Below are 19,470 nucleotides of genomic sequence, written 5' to 3'. Positions count from 1 at the left end.
GTTTACATATCATTGATATAATTTAACACAATTTCACATAAATAATGTCTACCTATCATTGATATCATTTAACACAATCACACATAAATAATGTTTACATATCATTGATATCATTTAACACAATTACACATAAATAATGTTTACATATCATTGATATCATTTAACAAAATTACACAAACATAATGTTTACATATCATTGATATCATTTAACACAATTACACATAAATAATGTTTACATATCATTGATATCATTTAACACAATTACACATAAATAATGTTTACACACCATTGATATCATTTAACACAATTACACATAATGTTTACATATTGATATCATTTAACACAATTACACATAAATAATGTTTACATATTGATATCATTTAACACAATTACTCATAAATAATGTTTACATATCATTGATATCATTTAACACAATTACACATAAATAATGTTTACATATCATTGATATCATTTAACACAATTACACATAAATGTTGACATATCATTGATATCATTTAACACAATTACACATAATGTTTACATATCATTGATATCATTTAACACAATTACACATAATGTTTACATATCATTGATATCATTTAACACAATTACACATAATGTTTACATATCATTGATATCATTTAACACAATTACACATAAATAATGTTTACATATCATTGATATCATTTAACACAATTACACAAACATAATGTTTACATATCATTGATATCATTTAACACAATTACACATAAATAATGTTTACATATCATTGATATCATTTAACACAATTACACATAAATAATGTTTACACACCATTGATATCATTTAACACAATTACACATAATGTTTACATATTGATATCATTTAACACAATTACACATAAATAATGTTTACATATTGATATCATTTAACACAATTACTCATAAATAATGTTTACATATCATTGATATCATTTAACACAATTACACATAAATAATGTTTACATATCATTGATATCATTTAACACAATTACACATAAATGTTGACATATCATTGATATCATTTAACACAATTACACATAATGTTTACATATCATTGATATCATTTAACACAATTACACATAATGTTTACATATCATTGATATCATTTAACACAATTACACATAAATAATGTTTACATATTTATATCATTTAACAAAATTACACATGTTTACATATCATTGATATCATTTAACACAATTACACATAAATAATGTTTACATATCATTGATATCATTTAACACAATTACACATAAATAATGTTTACATATCATTGATATCATTTAACACAATTACACATAAATAATGTTTACATATCATTGATATCATTTAACACAATTACACATACATAATGTTTACATATTGATATCATTTAACACAATTACACATTATGTTGACATATCATTGATATAATTTAAACATAAATAATGTTTACCTATCATTGATATCATTTAACACAATTACACATTATTTTGACATATCATTGATATCATTTAACTGAATTACACATAATGTTTACATATCATTGATATAATTTAACACAATTTCACATAAATAATGTCTACCTATCATTGATATCATTTAACACAATCACACATAAATAATGTTTACATATCATTGATATCATTTAACACAATTACACATAAATAATGTTTACATATCATTGATATCATTTAACAAAATTACACAAACATAATGTTTACATATCATTGATATCATTTAACACAATTACACATAAATAATGTTTACATATCATTGATATCATTTAACACAATTACACATAAATAATGTTTACACATCATTGATATCATTTAACACAATTACACATAATGTTTACATATTGATATCATTTAACACAATTACACATAAATAATGTTTACATATTGATATCATTTAACACAATTACTCATAAATAATGTTTACATATCATTGATATCATTTAACACAATTACACATAAATAATGTTTACACATCATTGATATCATTTAACACAATTACACATAAATAATGTTTACATATTGATATCATTTAACACAATTACACATAAATAATGTTTACATATTGATATCATTTAACACAATTACTCATAAATAATGTTTACATATCATTGATATCATTTAACACAATACACATAAATAATGTTTACATATCATTGATATCATTTAACACAATTACACATAAATAATGTTTACATATCATTGATATCATTTAACACAATTACACATAATTAATGTTTGCATATTGATATCATTTAACACAATTACACATAAATAATGTTTACATATCATTGATATCATTTAACACATCCATCCATTTTCTACCGCTTATTCCCTTTTGGGGTCGCGGGGGCGCTGGCGCCTATCTCAGCTACAATCGGGCGGAAGGCGGAGTACACCCTGGACAAGTCACCCCCTCATCGCAGGATATCATTGAACACAATTACACATAAATAATGTTTACCTATCATTGATATCATTTAACCCATAAACATACTCAGATATCGCCCCAGTCGACATGATTGGATGGACCCCATACTTAAATGTTATTGTAAAATAATCGTTGAGGAAGTTTACATTTTGTACAGTTTGCTTTTTATTTGTGATCGCGGATTATTTAAAGCTACAAGTAAAACATTACCAGCAAATTTACAACAAAATGTTTGTCATCACTTTTGAGAATACAGAGCATAGAAGAAAAGGTCATTTCAAACAGCAATATTCAACTTTAAAACAAATGTGTACGGGTAAAATTGTGGAATTCTCTTTACAACGAGATAAAAAATTATAAAAATGTATTCCAATTGAAAATAATATATAAAGATAGAACAATAAGATCATATGAACAGCCATAAGTGTTTACATTTTGCTTTTTACTTATTATTCTACTTGTTTTTTTGTCTGGTTTAGTATTTGCTCTGTATCATTCTGTGAGGTACTATTATTATTATTTTCTCTGTTTGGTTTCTACCAGGGGTGTCAAAGGTACGGCCCGCGGGCCTGATAAAGCCCGCAAACAGGTTTTATCGGCCCGCAGTATGAGTTTGCTAAATATAAAAATGAGCCAAAACTTTTGAATGAAAGAAACTGCTGTTCTAGATGTGTCCACTAGATGTCGCAATAGCTTTGTATGTAAAAATAAAAATAAACCACATGTTAATGCACCAGTGGGGGAAAATGAGCAAACTACATAAATAATTTCCTGTAATTTGATTTTGATTTTTTTTTATATTGATAGATTGAAATTAGTTGATTGATGAACATTATCACATAATTTATTCAGAAAGAATAATTGACGACAAATCAAGATAGAATACTATTAACCGCAACATGTAAGTGTAAAAACCCCAACAACATTATGATTTGTAAATTTTCAGAACGTGCTTGCTAGATTTTTAAACAAAGAAAGCAATCCGAAGTTGTCTTTATTTTTAAGTTATCGTGCCGTGATTTTACCAGTGTGGCCCACTTGGGAGTAGATTTTTCTCCCTGTGGCCCCCGACCTAAAATGGGTTTAACACCCCTGGTTTATATGTTATGAAGTTTTGCACTTGTTGTGTTTTTTTTTAATTGTTTTAGTACATTTGGATGTATGTGTTGGTTTAAATGATATTCATGAATGTATAATGTCAAAGGGGGCAGGAAACTATAGGATTTTTCTTCATCCTGCTCCTTCTCAGGCATGGTTGTGTTAATTTAAATTGTATAATTGAGGAATAATTTTCTATCGTTCAAAATGCACATCAATGAAGGAGATAAATAAAAAATGGAATGAAATGATTATTAGTTCGGTGGTTTCCTCACAGACGATTACTCCCTTGTTTGTGTGCGTTAGATATAGACGTCGGGATATGCCGGTCCCGTCACAGGGAAAGCGGGGAGTCTGCCGCGCTCTATCGAAGCCCGCCCGGCTGGACCGAAATCAAAGACACCTCCGCGCGGTTGATAAATCGAACTCATTCACCAGATCGCTCCGCCGCGGCCGGATCTCTGTTTTTAAATGGTCTAGAGGAGCCTGCTGATTGGCTGGACAGGAGACACAGTTCAGCTGTTTGTGTAAATAACGTTTAAATATGTATTTTTATTCAAATGTATATCATATTTAAGTCATAATCATGAATCCAGATGTAAAAAAGGGCCTACTTGGCTTGTTAAACGCTTTTGAAATAAATACATTTACATTGTCAGCTTTATTTTAAAAATATCCTAGACGGAAATACTGTGTCGAGTTCGTTTCCTTTCATCCGTCGCCACTTTGGGACAAAACTATTCTATTGGCTAGTTTTTATATTCATAAATGAAAGTTTCTCAATACCCAACCTGTCTTTTGTGCCTTTTTTTTTCTGTTTTTGTACTTATTTTTGATTGTTGTTTCTCGTTTGTTTGTTTGTAAATGTTGAAATGTATAAATAAAAGTAAAAAAAAAAAAAAAAAAATTTGGGTCAAAACTGTTGCACATACTGTATTTTATCCAAATGCATATAATTTTTAAGGGATAATTATGAATTGAAATGTAAAAAGGGCTTACTTGGCTTATTAAATGCTTTTGAAATGAATACATTCATTGTGAGCTTTATTTTGAAAATATCTTAGACGGAAATACCGTGTAGAGTTCGTTTCCTTTCATCCGTCGCCACTTTGGGACAAAACTGTTGCACACTAACCGGAGTTCGGCTTACAACCCCCTGGCGCTGTTTTGTACTGTTTTCATGATGTTTTATAATGTTTTATATTGTTGTTTGACTTACTGTTTGTAATTGTTGAAATTTATAAATAAACCTTAAAAAAAACAAACAAAAAAAAAAACCCGGAGTTCGGATTCTGGTTGGTGATTGGTGGGATTCCGTCGAGTAGGCGGGGCAAAGCTTTTGATGGACAGCTTGTGGCAAGTCAAACGACATCAAAACATCGCATGAAAACAAAGTTATGCTGACACCAGGCGGTTAAAAATATGTTTACACTCAAAAACTAAATTATTGTTGCCTTCAAATGGCCGCTTTTAACAGTGAATAAAATAAAGTATGAATATAAATGTGTATATATAAAACATGTTTAGTTTAAGTACCAATGATTGTCACACACAATTATTCTCTGCATTTGACTCATCACCCTTGATCACTCCTGGAAGGTGAGGGGAGCAGTGAGCAGCAGCGGTGGCCGCGCCCAATAATCTTTTTTGGTGATTTAACCCCCAATTCCAAACCTTGATTCTGAGTGCCAAACAGGCTCCCATTTTTATATCTACAATTGTCTGCTATTTTTTACGTACACTGTACAACAATTTTACTGTAATAGTAGCTTCTTTTTTTTACAGCACATAAAATATAAAAAAAAATTGAATTAATTACATTAAATGGAATGGAAAAACGGTACCAGTTTTTTTTACATAAAAAAAAAATCATGCACATTTTTCATACAATTTTACCATAATAGTAACTTCTTTTTTTTTTTTAAGGGTACCAGTTTTTTTACGTGAAAAAAAATCATGCACATTTTTTATTTTATTTTACCATAGTATTAGCTTTTTTATTTTTTTATTTTTTTTACAGCACATAAAATAAACAAAATACATGGAATTAAAATAAATGGAATGAAAAAAACGGTACCGTTTTTTTTTACGTGAAAAAAATCATGCACATTTTTTATACAATTTTACCATAATATTAGCTTCTTTTTTTACGGTAACACTGTTTTTTACGTAAAAGAAAATCATGCACATTTTTTATACAATTTTCCCATATTATTAGCTTCTTTTTTTTACAGCACATAAAATAAAATAATAAATACATGGAATGAAATTGAATGGAATGGTAAAACGGTACCACTGTTTTTTTTACATAAAACAAAATCATGCACATGTTTTATACAATTTGACCATATTAGCTTTTTTTTTTTTAACAGAACAAAATAAAAAAATACATGGAATTAAATTAAATGGAAAAACGGTGCCACTGTTTTTTTACGTAAAAAATTCATGCATATTTTTTTAACACAATTTTACCATAATATTACCTTCTTTTTTTGTTTTTTTACAGCACATCAAATAAAACAAAATATATGGAATGAAATGAAAAAACGGTACCAATTTTTAAACATGAAAAAAATCATGCACATTTTCCATACAATTTTACCATATTAGCCTCTTTTTTTTTAACGGTAACACTGTTTTTTACGTAAAAGAAAATCATGCACATTTTCTATACAGTTTTACCATATTAGCATTTTTTTTTTTTACAGAAAAAAATAAAAAAAGTACATGGAATAAAATTAAATGAAATTGAAAAACGGTACCACTGTTTCTTTACGTAAAAATAAAAAAAAATCCTGCACATTTTTTATACAATTTTACCATAATATTAGTTTTTTGTTTTTTTTAACAGCACATAAAATACAATTAAAATACATTGAAATAAACTAAATGGAATGGAAAAAACGGTAACACTGTTTTTTTATGTAAAAAAAAAAAAAAAAATCCTGCACATTTTTTGTACAATTTTACCATTGTATTAGCTTTTTTTTTTTTTTTACAGCACATAAAATAAAAAATACATGTAATTAAATTAAATTGAATGGAAAAACGGTACCACGGTTTTTTTACGCAAAAAGAAAAAAATCCTGCACATTTTTTATACAATTTTACCATATTAGCTTATTTTTTTTACGGTACCACTGTTTTTTATGTAAAAGAAAATCATGTACATTTTTTATAAAATTTTACCATATTAGCTTTTTTTTTTTTTCAGAACAAAATAAAAAAATACATGAAATTATATTAAATGAAATGGAAAAACGGTACCTCTGTTTCTTTACGTAAAAAAAAAAAAAAAAAATCCTGCACATTTTTGAGACAATGTTCCCTTAATATTAGCTTTCTTTTTTTTTAAAGCATGTAAAATAAAATAAAAATACATGGAATTAACCTAAATGGAATGGAAAAAATGCTACCACAGTTTTTTTACGTAAAAAAAAAATCATGCACATTTTTATACAATTTTCCCTTATTAGCTATTTACAAAAAAAAAAGTTTTTACAGCACATAAAATAAAAAATACATGGAATTGAATGAAAAATGGTACCACTGTTTTTTTTTACGTATATATATATAAAAAAAGCATGCACATTTTTTATACAATTTCACCTTAATATTAGCTTCTTTTTTTTTTTTTACAGCACATAAAATAAAATAAAAATACATGGAAATAAATCAAATGGAATGGAAAAACGGTACCAGTTTTTTTAATGTTAAAATAAATCATGGACATTCTTTATACTGTAAAATCTACGGCTGTTGTGTTTTATAGTGTATTATTACTTTATATTGAGAGTGGATTTTATTGTAAAAAAAAAAAATTACTGTAAAATTAGACATAAACAGTATGTTGCTTTGAAATCACAAGTCAAGCAGATATTGAAGTATTTATTTTTATATGAACAATAACATTGTTTTAAAATGTATGGTGATATACTCCATCCAACCATTTTTCTATTCACTTTTATAATTAGAGATTATTAAAGTGTAAATATTTGTAATCGTACGCAGTATATTTATTTTTGCAATACATTTATTAAGAAAAGATACTTTAATTACAAAATGTTATTTCCACGCTTTCAGAGGCCACAAAAATGAACGTGGCGGCCCCTTGACTTTGACACGTGTCATTTAAAACGTCATTTCTAGACATTTTAAGAGATATTTTTATTTTTGATCATTGACATTAGATCACCATCTTAATCCTTGCATGAAATATCATATTTTGTCTAATCTAGTTAAAAAAAAAAAAAAAATTAAATATTTTGATTTCTCCCACGGATGAAATCTTTTTTTAAAATTCTGAAACATCACTAGGATGCGTAATCTAAGAATTACACGTGAAATAATTTAGAAAGTTTAAAATAGTTTTCTGATTGAAATACTTGATTCTATCTTAAAAATACAGCTAATTTTTTAAAATACAAATCTTAATTTAGAATGCTTCATCAAGTAAAATTAACTAGCTGCATCATTTCACTCGTTTTTAATATTTTTTTTCCTAAAATGTAGTATTTTTATCTTCTATTTTGTCAGCTCTTGTTTGCACACAAACCGGAGTTCGTATTCTTGTTGGTGATTGGTGGGATCCCGTCGAGTGGGCGGGACAAAGCTTTTGGTGGACAGATTGCATGAAAACAAATGGTTATGCTGACACCAAGCGGTAGAAAATATGTTTACACTCAACAAAGCCTAATTAAATAGTGGTTTTTTACTATATTAGCCACTTGCTTAGCTTTAAAAATATTTTTCTAGAAGGTTCCCAAGCTTTTAAGAGTTATTTAACGTGGACCCCGACTTAAACAAGTTGAAAAACTTACTCGGGTGTTACCATTTAGTGGTCAATTGTAGGGAATATGTACTGTACTGTGCAATCTACTAGAAAATGTTTAAATTAAAAATTAAATCAATCAACATTTACTGTTTAATCTTTGACATGAATACTTAAAATTAAACTTTTTAGGATTTTTTTACCCTAAAATGTATTTGTGGAGGGGGCGTGGTCTGCGTGTCTCCTGCGTGAAGGGCAGGTGCGCCCGCAAGTAGTCAAAACAGCGGTGATCGCGGCCGGTAAACCTCCCAAGACGAAAAAAAGAGGGTGAGGCAGTTTTTGGGACTGGCGGGCTACTACCGTAGGTTCATTCCCGGTTTCCTGACCTGTCCAGCTGCACTGACTGACCTCACCCGATAGGGTGCTCCAGATTTGGTTCGGTGGAGGGAGTGGTGCCAGCGGGTGTTGGAGAAGATAAAAACAGTTCTCTGCGAGGAGTCAGTACTGCACATGCCTAACTTTTCAATCCCCTTCTGTCTGGGGGGGGAGTCGACCGGCCCGTACTACATATCAGCCGGAAGCTCTCGGACCGGGAGGCAAGGTACAGCACAGTGGAGAGGGAGTGCCTCGTCATCTGGTGGGCGGTCGGGGATCCCCGGTATTACCTGCTGGGGCGCTCTTTCAGCCTTTACTTGGACCACAAACCCCTCCACTGGCTCCACCGCATGAAAGATGCCAACGCCCAGATCACCCGTTCGTATCTGGCCTTACAACATTCCAACTTCCAAATGGTCCACAGACCGGGGGCACAGATGGCCATGGCCAACTTCCTGTCCCACTCTTCTACGGAGGGGAGTGGGGGGAGTAGGTCACCCGGACGGCTTCCTGGCCTAAGTCTGGCTGTGGCATTGACCAGCCTGTACTATACATCAGCCGGAAGCTCTCGGACCGGGAGGAGAGGTACAGCACGGTGAAGAGGGAGTGCCTCGCCATCCAGTGCGCGGTCGACGCTCCTTCAGCCACTGCTCGGACCACAAACCCCTCCAGTTGCTCCACCGCATGAAGGATGCCAACACGTGGATCACACGTTGGTATCTCGCCTTACAACCCTACAACTTCCGAGTGGTCCACAGACTGGGGTTGCAGATGGCCGTGGCCGACTTCCTCTCCCGTTCTTCTACGGAGGAGGGCGGTGGGGGGTAGGCGCGGCCGGACAGCTTCCTGGCCTGAGTCTGGTGGTGATGTCGACCGGGCCGTACTATACATCAGCCAGAAGCTCTCGGACCGGGAGGCGAGGTACAGCACGGTGGAGAGGGAGTGCCTCGCCTTCCGGTGGGCGGGTCGGCGCTCTTTCAGCCTCTGCACGGACCACAAACCCCTCCAGTGGCTCCACCGCCTGAAGGATGCCAACGCGCGGATCACCCATTGGTATCTCGCCTTACAACCCTACAACTTCCGAGTGGTCCACAGACCGGGTGGGCAGATGGCCGTGGCAGACTTCCTCTCCCGCTCTTCTACGGAGGGGGTGGGGGGAGTAGGCGTAACCGGATGGCTTCCCGGCCTGAGTCTGGCGGTGGAGTCGACCGGCCCCTACTATACATCAGATCGGGACGCGAGGTACAGCACGGTAGAGAGGGAGTGCCTCGTCATCCGGTGGACGGTCGGGGCGCTCCTTCAGCCTATGCTCGGACTACAAAGCCCTCCAGTGGCTCCACCGCCTGAAGGATGCCAACGCGTGGATCACCCATTGGTATCTCGCCTTACAACCTTACAACTTCCGAGTGGTCCACAGACTGGGTGGGCAGATGGCCGTGGCCGACTTCTTCTCCCGCTCTTCTACAGAGGGGGTGGGAGGAGTAGGCGCAACCGGACGGCTTCCCAGCCTGAGTCTGGCGGTGGAGTCGACCGGCCCCTACTATACATCAGCCGGAAGCTCTCAGATCGGGACGCGAGGTACAGCACGGTAGAGAGGGAATGCCTCGTCATCCGGTGGACGGTCGGGGCGCTCCTTCAGCCTATGCTCGGACTACAAAGCCGTTGGTATCTCGCCTTATAATCCTACAACTTCCGAATGGTCCACAGACCGGGTGCGCAGATGGCCGTGGCCGACTTCCTCTCCCGCTCTTCTATGGAGGGGTTTGGATAGGGGGAGTAGGCGCGGCTGGACGGCTGGCGGTGGAGGCATGTGGAGGGGGCGTGGTCGGCGCGTCTCCTGCGGGAAGGGCGTGTGCAGGGGCCGGCTATGAAGCAGCTGACAGGTAAGTAGATTTCCCAGCTGAAGCAGGTTATCTAATCACACGTCTTCTCTATAAGCAGCGTCCGAGGCCATGAGAGGGAGGCGGGGGACGGACGAGAAGAGATGAGGAGTGAGAGTGTGCTGAAAAGCAGGAAAGAAAGATCAAATCAATTACTTTGTTGCACCCTGAACGGGAGGTCCTGTCCATATTAGGCCAAACCACAGAGAACCCACACAAAAACCTGCACAGTAGAATGTTTACCTCATACTTTGTCAGCTCTTGTTTGCACAAGCGATGAGCAGGTAGACCATGTTCATCTTTTATTAATCATACCGTTTAAAGAACAGCAGGAATCTAAAGTGTGAGTGGCGCAGCTTTCTGAGGGTTTAAAAGTCACTTCCTGCTGGCTGCAGCTAGGCATGACTGACCCGCTCTATGGCCACATAGTAACTTCTCTTGTCATCCAAGCAGTGCCAGCCGATGGGTCCGATCTCACAGTCCGCACAGATGAGATATTTGATCCTCCCCACGTCGTTGGTGAAGCCCACGTTCTCAAAATCAAACATTTCCCCCACTAACCAGTGGGCGGTCAGCGTGTCCCCGTCCACCGAGTCGTCCGTGGGGCCGAGGCTGCTCTTTTTACGCATGGACGGCAGGATCAGCTGAATAGAAAAAAAAAACGCACTTTTAATTGGACGTCCGAATGCGTCGCGGCTGTGGGCAAAACATGGAGTAAACAACACTGCCATGAATACATTTGTTTTTGTCCTCAAAATTTTACACACAATACCCATATTTTTCTAGAGATTCTCCCAAATGTATTAAAATAAGAAATGACATGTACATAACATAAGTGTTCACGGCCTTTGCCATGAAGCTCAAAAGTGAGATCAAGTGCTTCCTGATCATCATTGAGATGTTCCTACAGCTTCATTGGAGTCCATCCATCCATCTTCTTCCGCTTATCCGACGTCGGGTCGCGGGGGCAGCAGCCTAAGCAGGGAAGCCCAGACGTTCCTCTCCCCAGCCACTTCGTCCAGTGAAGTGAAGTGAATTATCTTTATATAGCGCTTTTCTCTAGTGACTCAAAGCGCTTTACATAGTGAAACCCAATATCTAAGTTACATTTAAACCAGTGTGGGTGGCACTGGGAGCAGGTGGGTAAAGTGTCTTGCCCAAGGACACAACGGCAGTGACTAGGATGGCGGAAGTGGGAATCGAACCTGCAACCCCCAAGTTGCTGGCACGGCCACTCTACCAACCGAGCTATACCGTCCAGCTCTTCCCGGGGGGTCCCGAGGCATACCCAGGCCAGCCGGGAGACATAGTCTTCCTAATGTGTCCTGGGTCTTCCCTGTGGTCTCCTACTGGTGGTACGAGTCCGAAACACCTCCCTAGGGGGGCGTTTGGATGGCATCTTCACCAGATGCCCGAACCACCTCATCTGGCTCCTCTCCATGTGGAGGAGCAGCTTCTTTATTTTGAGTTCCTCCCGGATAACAGAGCTTCTCAGCCTATCTCTAAGGAAGAGACCTGCCACCCGGAGGAGGAAACTCATTTCAGGCGCTGGTACCCGTGATCTTGTCCTTTCGGTCATAACCCAGAGCTCATGACCGATAAATTGAGAGCTTTGCCTTCCGGCTCAGCTCCTTCACCAAAACGGATCCATACAGCGTCCGCATTACTGAAGACGCCGCACCGATCCGCCTGTCGATCTCACAATCCGCTCTTCCCTCACTCGTGAACATGACTCTGAGGTACTTGAACTCCCCAACCTCGGAGATGGCACTCCACCCTTTTCCGGGCGAGAACTAGGGACTCGGACTTGGAGGTGCTGATTCATTGGAGTCCGCCTGGGGTGAATCTAGTTGGTTGGACATGATTTGGAAAGGCACATGCCTGTCTATTTTAGGGTTGTCCCAATACCGAGCGGTATAGCTCGGTTGGTAGAGTGGCCGTGCCAGCAACTTGAGGGTTGCAGGTTCGATTCCCGCTTCCGCCATCCTAGTCACTGCCGTTGTGTCCTTGGGCAAGACACTTTACCCACCTGCTCCCAGTGCCACCCACACTGGTTTAAATGTAACTTAGATATTGGGTGTCACTATGTAAAGCGCTTTGAGTCACTTGAGAAAAGCGCTATATAAATATAATTCACTTCACTTCGCCGATATTTTGGTACCGGTACCAAAATGCATTTCGATACTTTTCTAACTTCAGGGGACCACAAAAATAGGCATTTTTGTGATTATTTGAACAAAAAATGTTAGTGTACATTAAACATGTTTATTATTGCAATTTAGTCCGTAAATAAAATAGTGAACATACTAGACAACTTGTCTTTTAGTAGTAAGTAAACAAACAAAGACTCCTAATTAGTCTGCAGTAACATATTGTGTCATTTATCTACCTATTATTAGGTCAATATTTTGAGGGACAAACAGTAAAAAATGATCATTAATCCATTTGTTCATTTACTGTTAATATCTGCTTATTTTCTGTTTCGACATGTTCTATCTACACTTCTGTTCAAATGTAATAATCACTTATTCTTCTCTTCTTTGATACTTGACATTAGTTTGGACGATACCACACATTTAGGTATCGATCCGATACCAAGTAGTTACAGGATCATACATTGGTCATATTCAAAGTCCTCATGTGTCCAGGGACGTATTTCATGAATTTATAAACATAATACACATTTAAAATAAAGGAAAAAAAATTTGTGAGGATAAAAAATATCGATGTAATCATAGTAGTATCGACTAGATACGCTCTTGTACTTGGTATCATTACAGTGGATGTCAGGTGTAGAGACAACCATGGCTTTTGTTTACATTGTGACGCCGGTGATCTATTGTATCCTCCTACGGTGTGTAGTGAAGCATGTTTAGCTCGTCCTCCAGTGATAATAATACTTGTAAGAAACATACTTTATTTGTCGTCATGGAGATGAGGATAAGTGAAAACCACCAATGTCATGACGTGACAAAGACGCACCGTCACGCCTGTTAAAAAAAAAGTGGGGAACCAGTACTTTTTAAACAGAGTATAGTATCGTTTTTGATTCATTAGTACCGCGATGCTATACTGTACTGGTACCAGTATACTGTACTAGTACCAGTATACTGTACTGGTACCAGTGTACTGTACTAGTATCAGTATACTGTACTAGTACCAGTATACTGGTACTAGTACCAGTATACTGGTACTAGTACCAGTATACTGTACAACCCTAGTCTATATATAAAGCCTCTAAACACTTATGTGCATGTGATTTTTTACTTTTCATTTTTAATACATTTCAAAAAGCTCAAACAATATTTTCACATTGTCATTATGTGGTAATTTGTGTAGAATTTTGAGGAAAAAATTAATGTGTTCCATTTTGCAATAAGGCAGGAACATAACATGTGGAAAAAGCGAAGTGCTGTGAATACTTTCCAGATGCAATGGAAGCCAAAGTGGTAACGCTGGTAACATACTATGTAAACCTCAGTTGTTTTGTTATTTATGGATGGATATATATATATATATATATATATATATATATATATATATATATTAGGGGTGTAATGGTACACAAACATTTCGGTTCGGTACGTACCTCGTTTTAGAGGTCACGGCTCAGTTCATTTTCGGTACAGTAAGAAAACAACAAAATATACATTTTTTGGTTATTTATTTACCAAATTTGTAAACAATGGCTTTATCCTTTTAACATAGGGAACACTATAATAATTCTGCTCACATTAATCCACATTAAACTGCCTCAAGTTGTTGCTCAGATTAAATAACATGACAAAACTTTTCCTTTACATATAAAAAGTTCAACATTAAACAGTTTCAAGTCAACTCATCATGCTTAATTTATTACAGCATTTGGGAAGCCTGTAGTTGATTTTTATTATGTAAATGTTATATTTTTATCAACACTTGATAGCAGGGACCCTGCCATTCAAAACTCTTCTGTCTGTAAAACACACACACACACACACACACACACACACACACACACACACACACACACACACACACACACACACACACACACACCGCAAAATGAGCCAACGTTACGCTAAAAGCTAATTAGCCTTCACCTCAAGCCAGAACTGCGAGTGAGCTGAGCTGCAGTTTAAGTTTCTAGAACATAGGTGTCAAACTCTGGCCCGCGGGCCGTGTAATTTCATTTGGCCCTTGAGGCAATATCAAATTAACATTAGAGCTGGCCTGCCGCCGTAACACCACATTCACCGCTAATACTCATACTCGTCAACCCTCCCAATTTTCCCGTGAGACTCCCGAAGCTCAGTGCCCCATCCCGAATTTCTCCCGATTTCCACCCGGACAATAATATTGGGGGCGGGCCGTAAAAGCACTGCTTTTGGCGTTCTCTACATGTCGCCACGTCCGCTTTTCTTCCATAAAAACAGCGTGTCGGCCCAGTCACATAATATATGCGGCTCATACACACACACACAAGTGTATGCAAGGCATACTTGGTCAACATCCATACAGGTCACACTGAGGGTGGCCGTATAAACAAGGTTAAAACTGTTACAAATATGCGCCACACTGTGAACCCACAGCAAACAAGAATGACAAACACATTTTGGGAGAACATCCGCACCGTAACACAACATAAACACAACCGGACAAATACCCAGAACCCCTTGCATCACTAACTCTTCCGGGACGCTACATTATACACCCCCGCTACCACCAAACCCCCCGCCGCCGAAAAAAGGCATTAAATTTGTGTTTTTATTTTACTTGATGTGCCATTGATATTTTTTAATTATTATTATTATAAAGTTATATAAGCCTTGCTTGTTCAATATTCAATGCAAAACTTGTTTGGGTCCTTATCATAACATTAACTTGTTCTACCTCGGCCCGCAGCTTTGTTCAGTTTTACATTTTGGCCCACTCTGTATTTGAGTCTGACACCCCTGTTCTAGAAGGTCGACGGGCTCATAGTGATGTTAGTAGTTGTTTGTGTTTATTATAATATGGGGAGAGAACGCTGTCTTATGCTCACCTGCTAAACACCTATCTGCTCGACGCTGAAGCATTGACTACATGCCTCTGAATACGCACTGCTGATTGGCTGTTATCGCTTTGTATGTAACCAATCAGATGGTTGTGTGGGTGGGACAATGCTGGGTGCTGAGACAGAGGCAGAAGAAGCAAAGCAGCTTGTTAAGACTTTAGCTTAGAAAGTTGTTCGGTACACCCCCGTACCGAAACGTTTCAATACAAATACACGTACCGTTACACCCCTAATAGAATATATTGGCAACACTAAATGGTCCCTAGTGTGTGAATGTGAGTGTGAATGTTGTCTATCTGTGTTGGCCCTGCGATGAGGTGGCGACTTGTCCAGGGTGTACACTGCCTTCCGCCCGATTGTAGCTGAGACAGGCGCCAGCGCCCCCCGCAACCCCGAAAGGGAATAAGCGGTAGAAAATGGATGGATATATATATATATATATGTCACACACATGCATTTATATATACATATTATACATATATACACACACACACACACACCACACACACACACGTGTCTTTTACATTGATTGATTCTCAGATATTTCACCTGTTTTAGCCATAATTGACTTTTAATTACAAAATATATTTCAATACATTTTGTATTTAATTATTGTAAAATAACTAATGTATGAGAAGCATTACTTGCAATAAGAACAAATCTCATCTGAAATGGCAAATAATTGTTCTTATTTCAAAGAGAACCAAAGTGCCTGCTTATAAAAATAAATAAAAGATCAAATCTACTTAGCATTTCCATTGACTTGTCAAATGTCATTCAAACAGGAGATAGTATTTTACGTTGTTTTTCCTCTGGTGTAGATAATGTGATTTTATTCCATATCATTTTTTTTACCTGTGGGCTAATGAGAACATGTTACAATTATAAAATAGTGCATTGACTCTGTCAATATTATTTGACTAATACTTTTCTTTCTACATTTGGATGCTCATCATCAGGTTTTACTTTTAGCTGAGTCAAGACAAGCAGTCCCTATTTTCTTGGGTGAAAAGTACAATCACTGCTTCATGGATCCCGACTTTTCGTAGTGGTTTTAACTCAGAGTGTAAACATTGAGGAGGGATTCAACACAACCAGATCAGCTTTTCTGGAACCCAAAAATCAGTTTCCCACCTGAGGGTAAATCACTTCAACTCAGCTTGTTGAAGCTCCAACATGAATAATGATGCCATGTGATTGGACATAAAGGCTGCACTAAAGTGACTTTTGAGAGTACCTCTTTCTCTGCAAAGACGGCGGTCCCAGGACATAACACCTTGGAGCCGCAGCGTTGACACAACACAGACTTGCTGTTCTTCCCGTCCTCAGAAACCAAGTCTGCCCGCTCCATGCTGTCTTTAGCCTGTGGGTTCAGGTCCATCCTGATCTCTAAGTCCAACAAAAACGTTTCCACGATCAAATAAAACCATATGCAAATCGCAACACTTTAAATCCTGATTCTGAATCGATGCATAATGTTCAAAAATGTATTCAACAAATAAAAACCTATCTATTTCTCATCTCCATGCAACCAGAGAGATACTCATTTACCTGTTTTGACAAAGTTTCATCATATCTATTTTAGGGTGTACCGGTACTAGTATGATATTTTGGTACTAATTAATCAAAAACGGTACTATACTCTGTTTGAAAAGTACTGGTTCCCGGGCATGACGGTGTGTCATGACATTACTGGTTTTATGAGCAGAGGAGCAATATTAACTAGATCCACTAAAGACTGGACTCTCACACTATTATCTTAGGTCCACTATGGACTGGACTCTCACACTATTATGTTGGATCCACTATGGACTGGACTCTCACACTATTATGTTAGATCCACTATGGACTGGACTCTCACACTATTATGTTGGATCCACTATGGACTGGACTCTCACACTATTATGTTAGATCCACTAGGGACTGGACTCTCACTATTATGTGCGATCCAGTATGGAATGGACTCTCACTATTATGTTAGATCCACTATTGACTGGACTCTCAGTGTTATGTTAGATCCACTATGGACTGTACTCTTACTATTAGGTTAGATCCACTATGGACTGGACCCTCACTATTATGTTAGATCCACTATGGACTGGACTCTCACTATCATGTTAGATCCACTATGGACTGGACTCTCACTATTATGTAAGAGCCACTACGGACTGGACTCTTACTATTATGTTAGATCCACTATGGACTGGACTCTCACTATCATGTTAGATCCACTATGGACTGGACTCTCACTATTATGTAAGAGCCACTATGGACTGGACTCTCACTATTATGTTAGATCCACTATGGACTGGACTCTCAATGTTATGTTAGATCCACTATGGACTGGACTCTCACTATCATGTTAGATCCACTATGGACTGGACTCTCACTATTATGTTAGCTTCACTATGGACTGTACTCTTACTATTATGTTAGATCCACTATGACTGCACTGTAACAGTATTATGCTAGGTCCGCTATGGACTGGACCCTCGCACTATTATGTTAGATCCTCTATGGACTGGACTCTCACAGTATTATGTTAGATCCACTATGGACTGGACTTTCACTATCATGTTTGATCCTGTATGGACTGGACTTTAACAGTATTATGCTAGAGTGACTATGGATTGGACTCTCACTATTATGTTAGATCCACTATGGACTGGACTCTCATAATATTATGCTAGATCCACTATGGACTGGACTCTCACAATATTATGCTAGCTCCACTATGGACTGGACTCTCACAGTATTACGCTAGATCCACTATGGACTGGACTCTCACACTATTATTTTAGATCCACTACGGACTGGACTCTCACAATATTATGCTGGATCCACCATGGACTGGACTCTCACAGTATTATGCTAGATCCACTATGGACTGGACTCTCACAGTTTTATTTTAGATCCACTATGGACTGGACTCTCTCACTATTATGTTAAATCCAATATAAACTGGACTCTCACACTATTATGTTAGATCCACTATGGACTGGACTCTCACACTATTATGTTAGATCCACTATGGACTGGACTTTCACAATATTATGCTAGATCCACTATGGACCGGACCCCTTTTTAACCCTGTACGTACATTAAAAATACACGCAACCCTGACACAAAACGCAGGACGTTTGAGGCATTTAAGAAACCCCGCCCGGACACCCCGGACAGGCCCGTAAAAGAGGACATGTCCGGGGGAAAGAGGACCTATGGTCAGTCTATTTAAGTACACTCCGCTTTCTGTAACACTAACACTTTATGGGCAGGTAACAGTTTTATATCGCTACGTGCACGACAAAACGACATCTTTAATAGAGGACTAAGGCTTGTCAATAATCATAATTCAGTGTATGATTAAAAACAATCCTGGTGTCACTTCGAATTCATTCCTTACTTTTGCCGTAACGGGAAACGCCAACACGAAATACGTGTACATTTAGACATGATGAACTGATACAATTTAAAGAAGACAAACAATACGTACCTAAGGAAATGAAAAAAATGTAACCGTCCACGACTAAATTTATATATAAAAAAATCTGATAGGTTAGCTAAAGCGAGTGTAGCATTTCCGGCTGTGTTTGAGCGTCACCGCCCAGTAAATAAGTTCGACTGGAAACAATTCCTAGTCCACAATGATTCTTTCCGGGATTATTTACTGCGCGTGAGACAATTGTTATTTTTACTAATTTTAGCAGCCCTAAGTCTGTGTTCTCTGTCTAATTGTAAATAATGCAGAAGAAGCGTGTTGGCTGAGTTGTCAACGTTTACTATACTCACACGGCGTGCTCATACGACACTTAACGGTGCTACCGCGCATGCTCGTTAGTACTGTTGCATGCTGGGTAGTGTAGTTTT

General features: G+C 37.4%; 1 protein-coding gene across 1 annotated transcript; it reads right to left on the bottom strand.

The window, feature by feature from the left end:
- Positions 1 to 10,857: 10,857 nt before the first annotated feature.
- rabif (RAB interacting factor) lies at positions 10,858 to 19,386 on the bottom strand. Its single transcript, XM_061875486.1, has 3 exons — positions 19,097 to 19,386; positions 16,841 to 16,992; positions 10,858 to 11,212 (listed from the first exon to the last, which is right to left on the bottom strand). Exons 2-3 carry the CDS (start codon positions 16,982 to 16,984, stop codon positions 10,964 to 10,966), a joined length of 393 nt encoding a protein of 130 aa, XP_061731470.1. The 5' UTR covers positions 16,985 to 16,992; positions 19,097 to 19,386; the 3' UTR covers positions 10,858 to 10,963.
- Between the last annotated feature and the right edge of the window lie 84 nt (positions 19,387 to 19,470).

The sequence above is a fragment of the Nerophis ophidion genome, linkage group LG16 (genome assembly GCF_033978795.1).
Source record: "Nerophis ophidion isolate RoL-2023_Sa linkage group LG16, RoL_Noph_v1.0, whole genome shotgun sequence".
Classification (NCBI taxonomy): Eukaryota; Metazoa; Chordata; class Actinopteri; order Syngnathiformes; family Syngnathidae; genus Nerophis; species Nerophis ophidion.
Note: the sequence above shows the minus strand (reverse complement) of the source record. Positions and strands in the feature narration are given on the sequence as shown.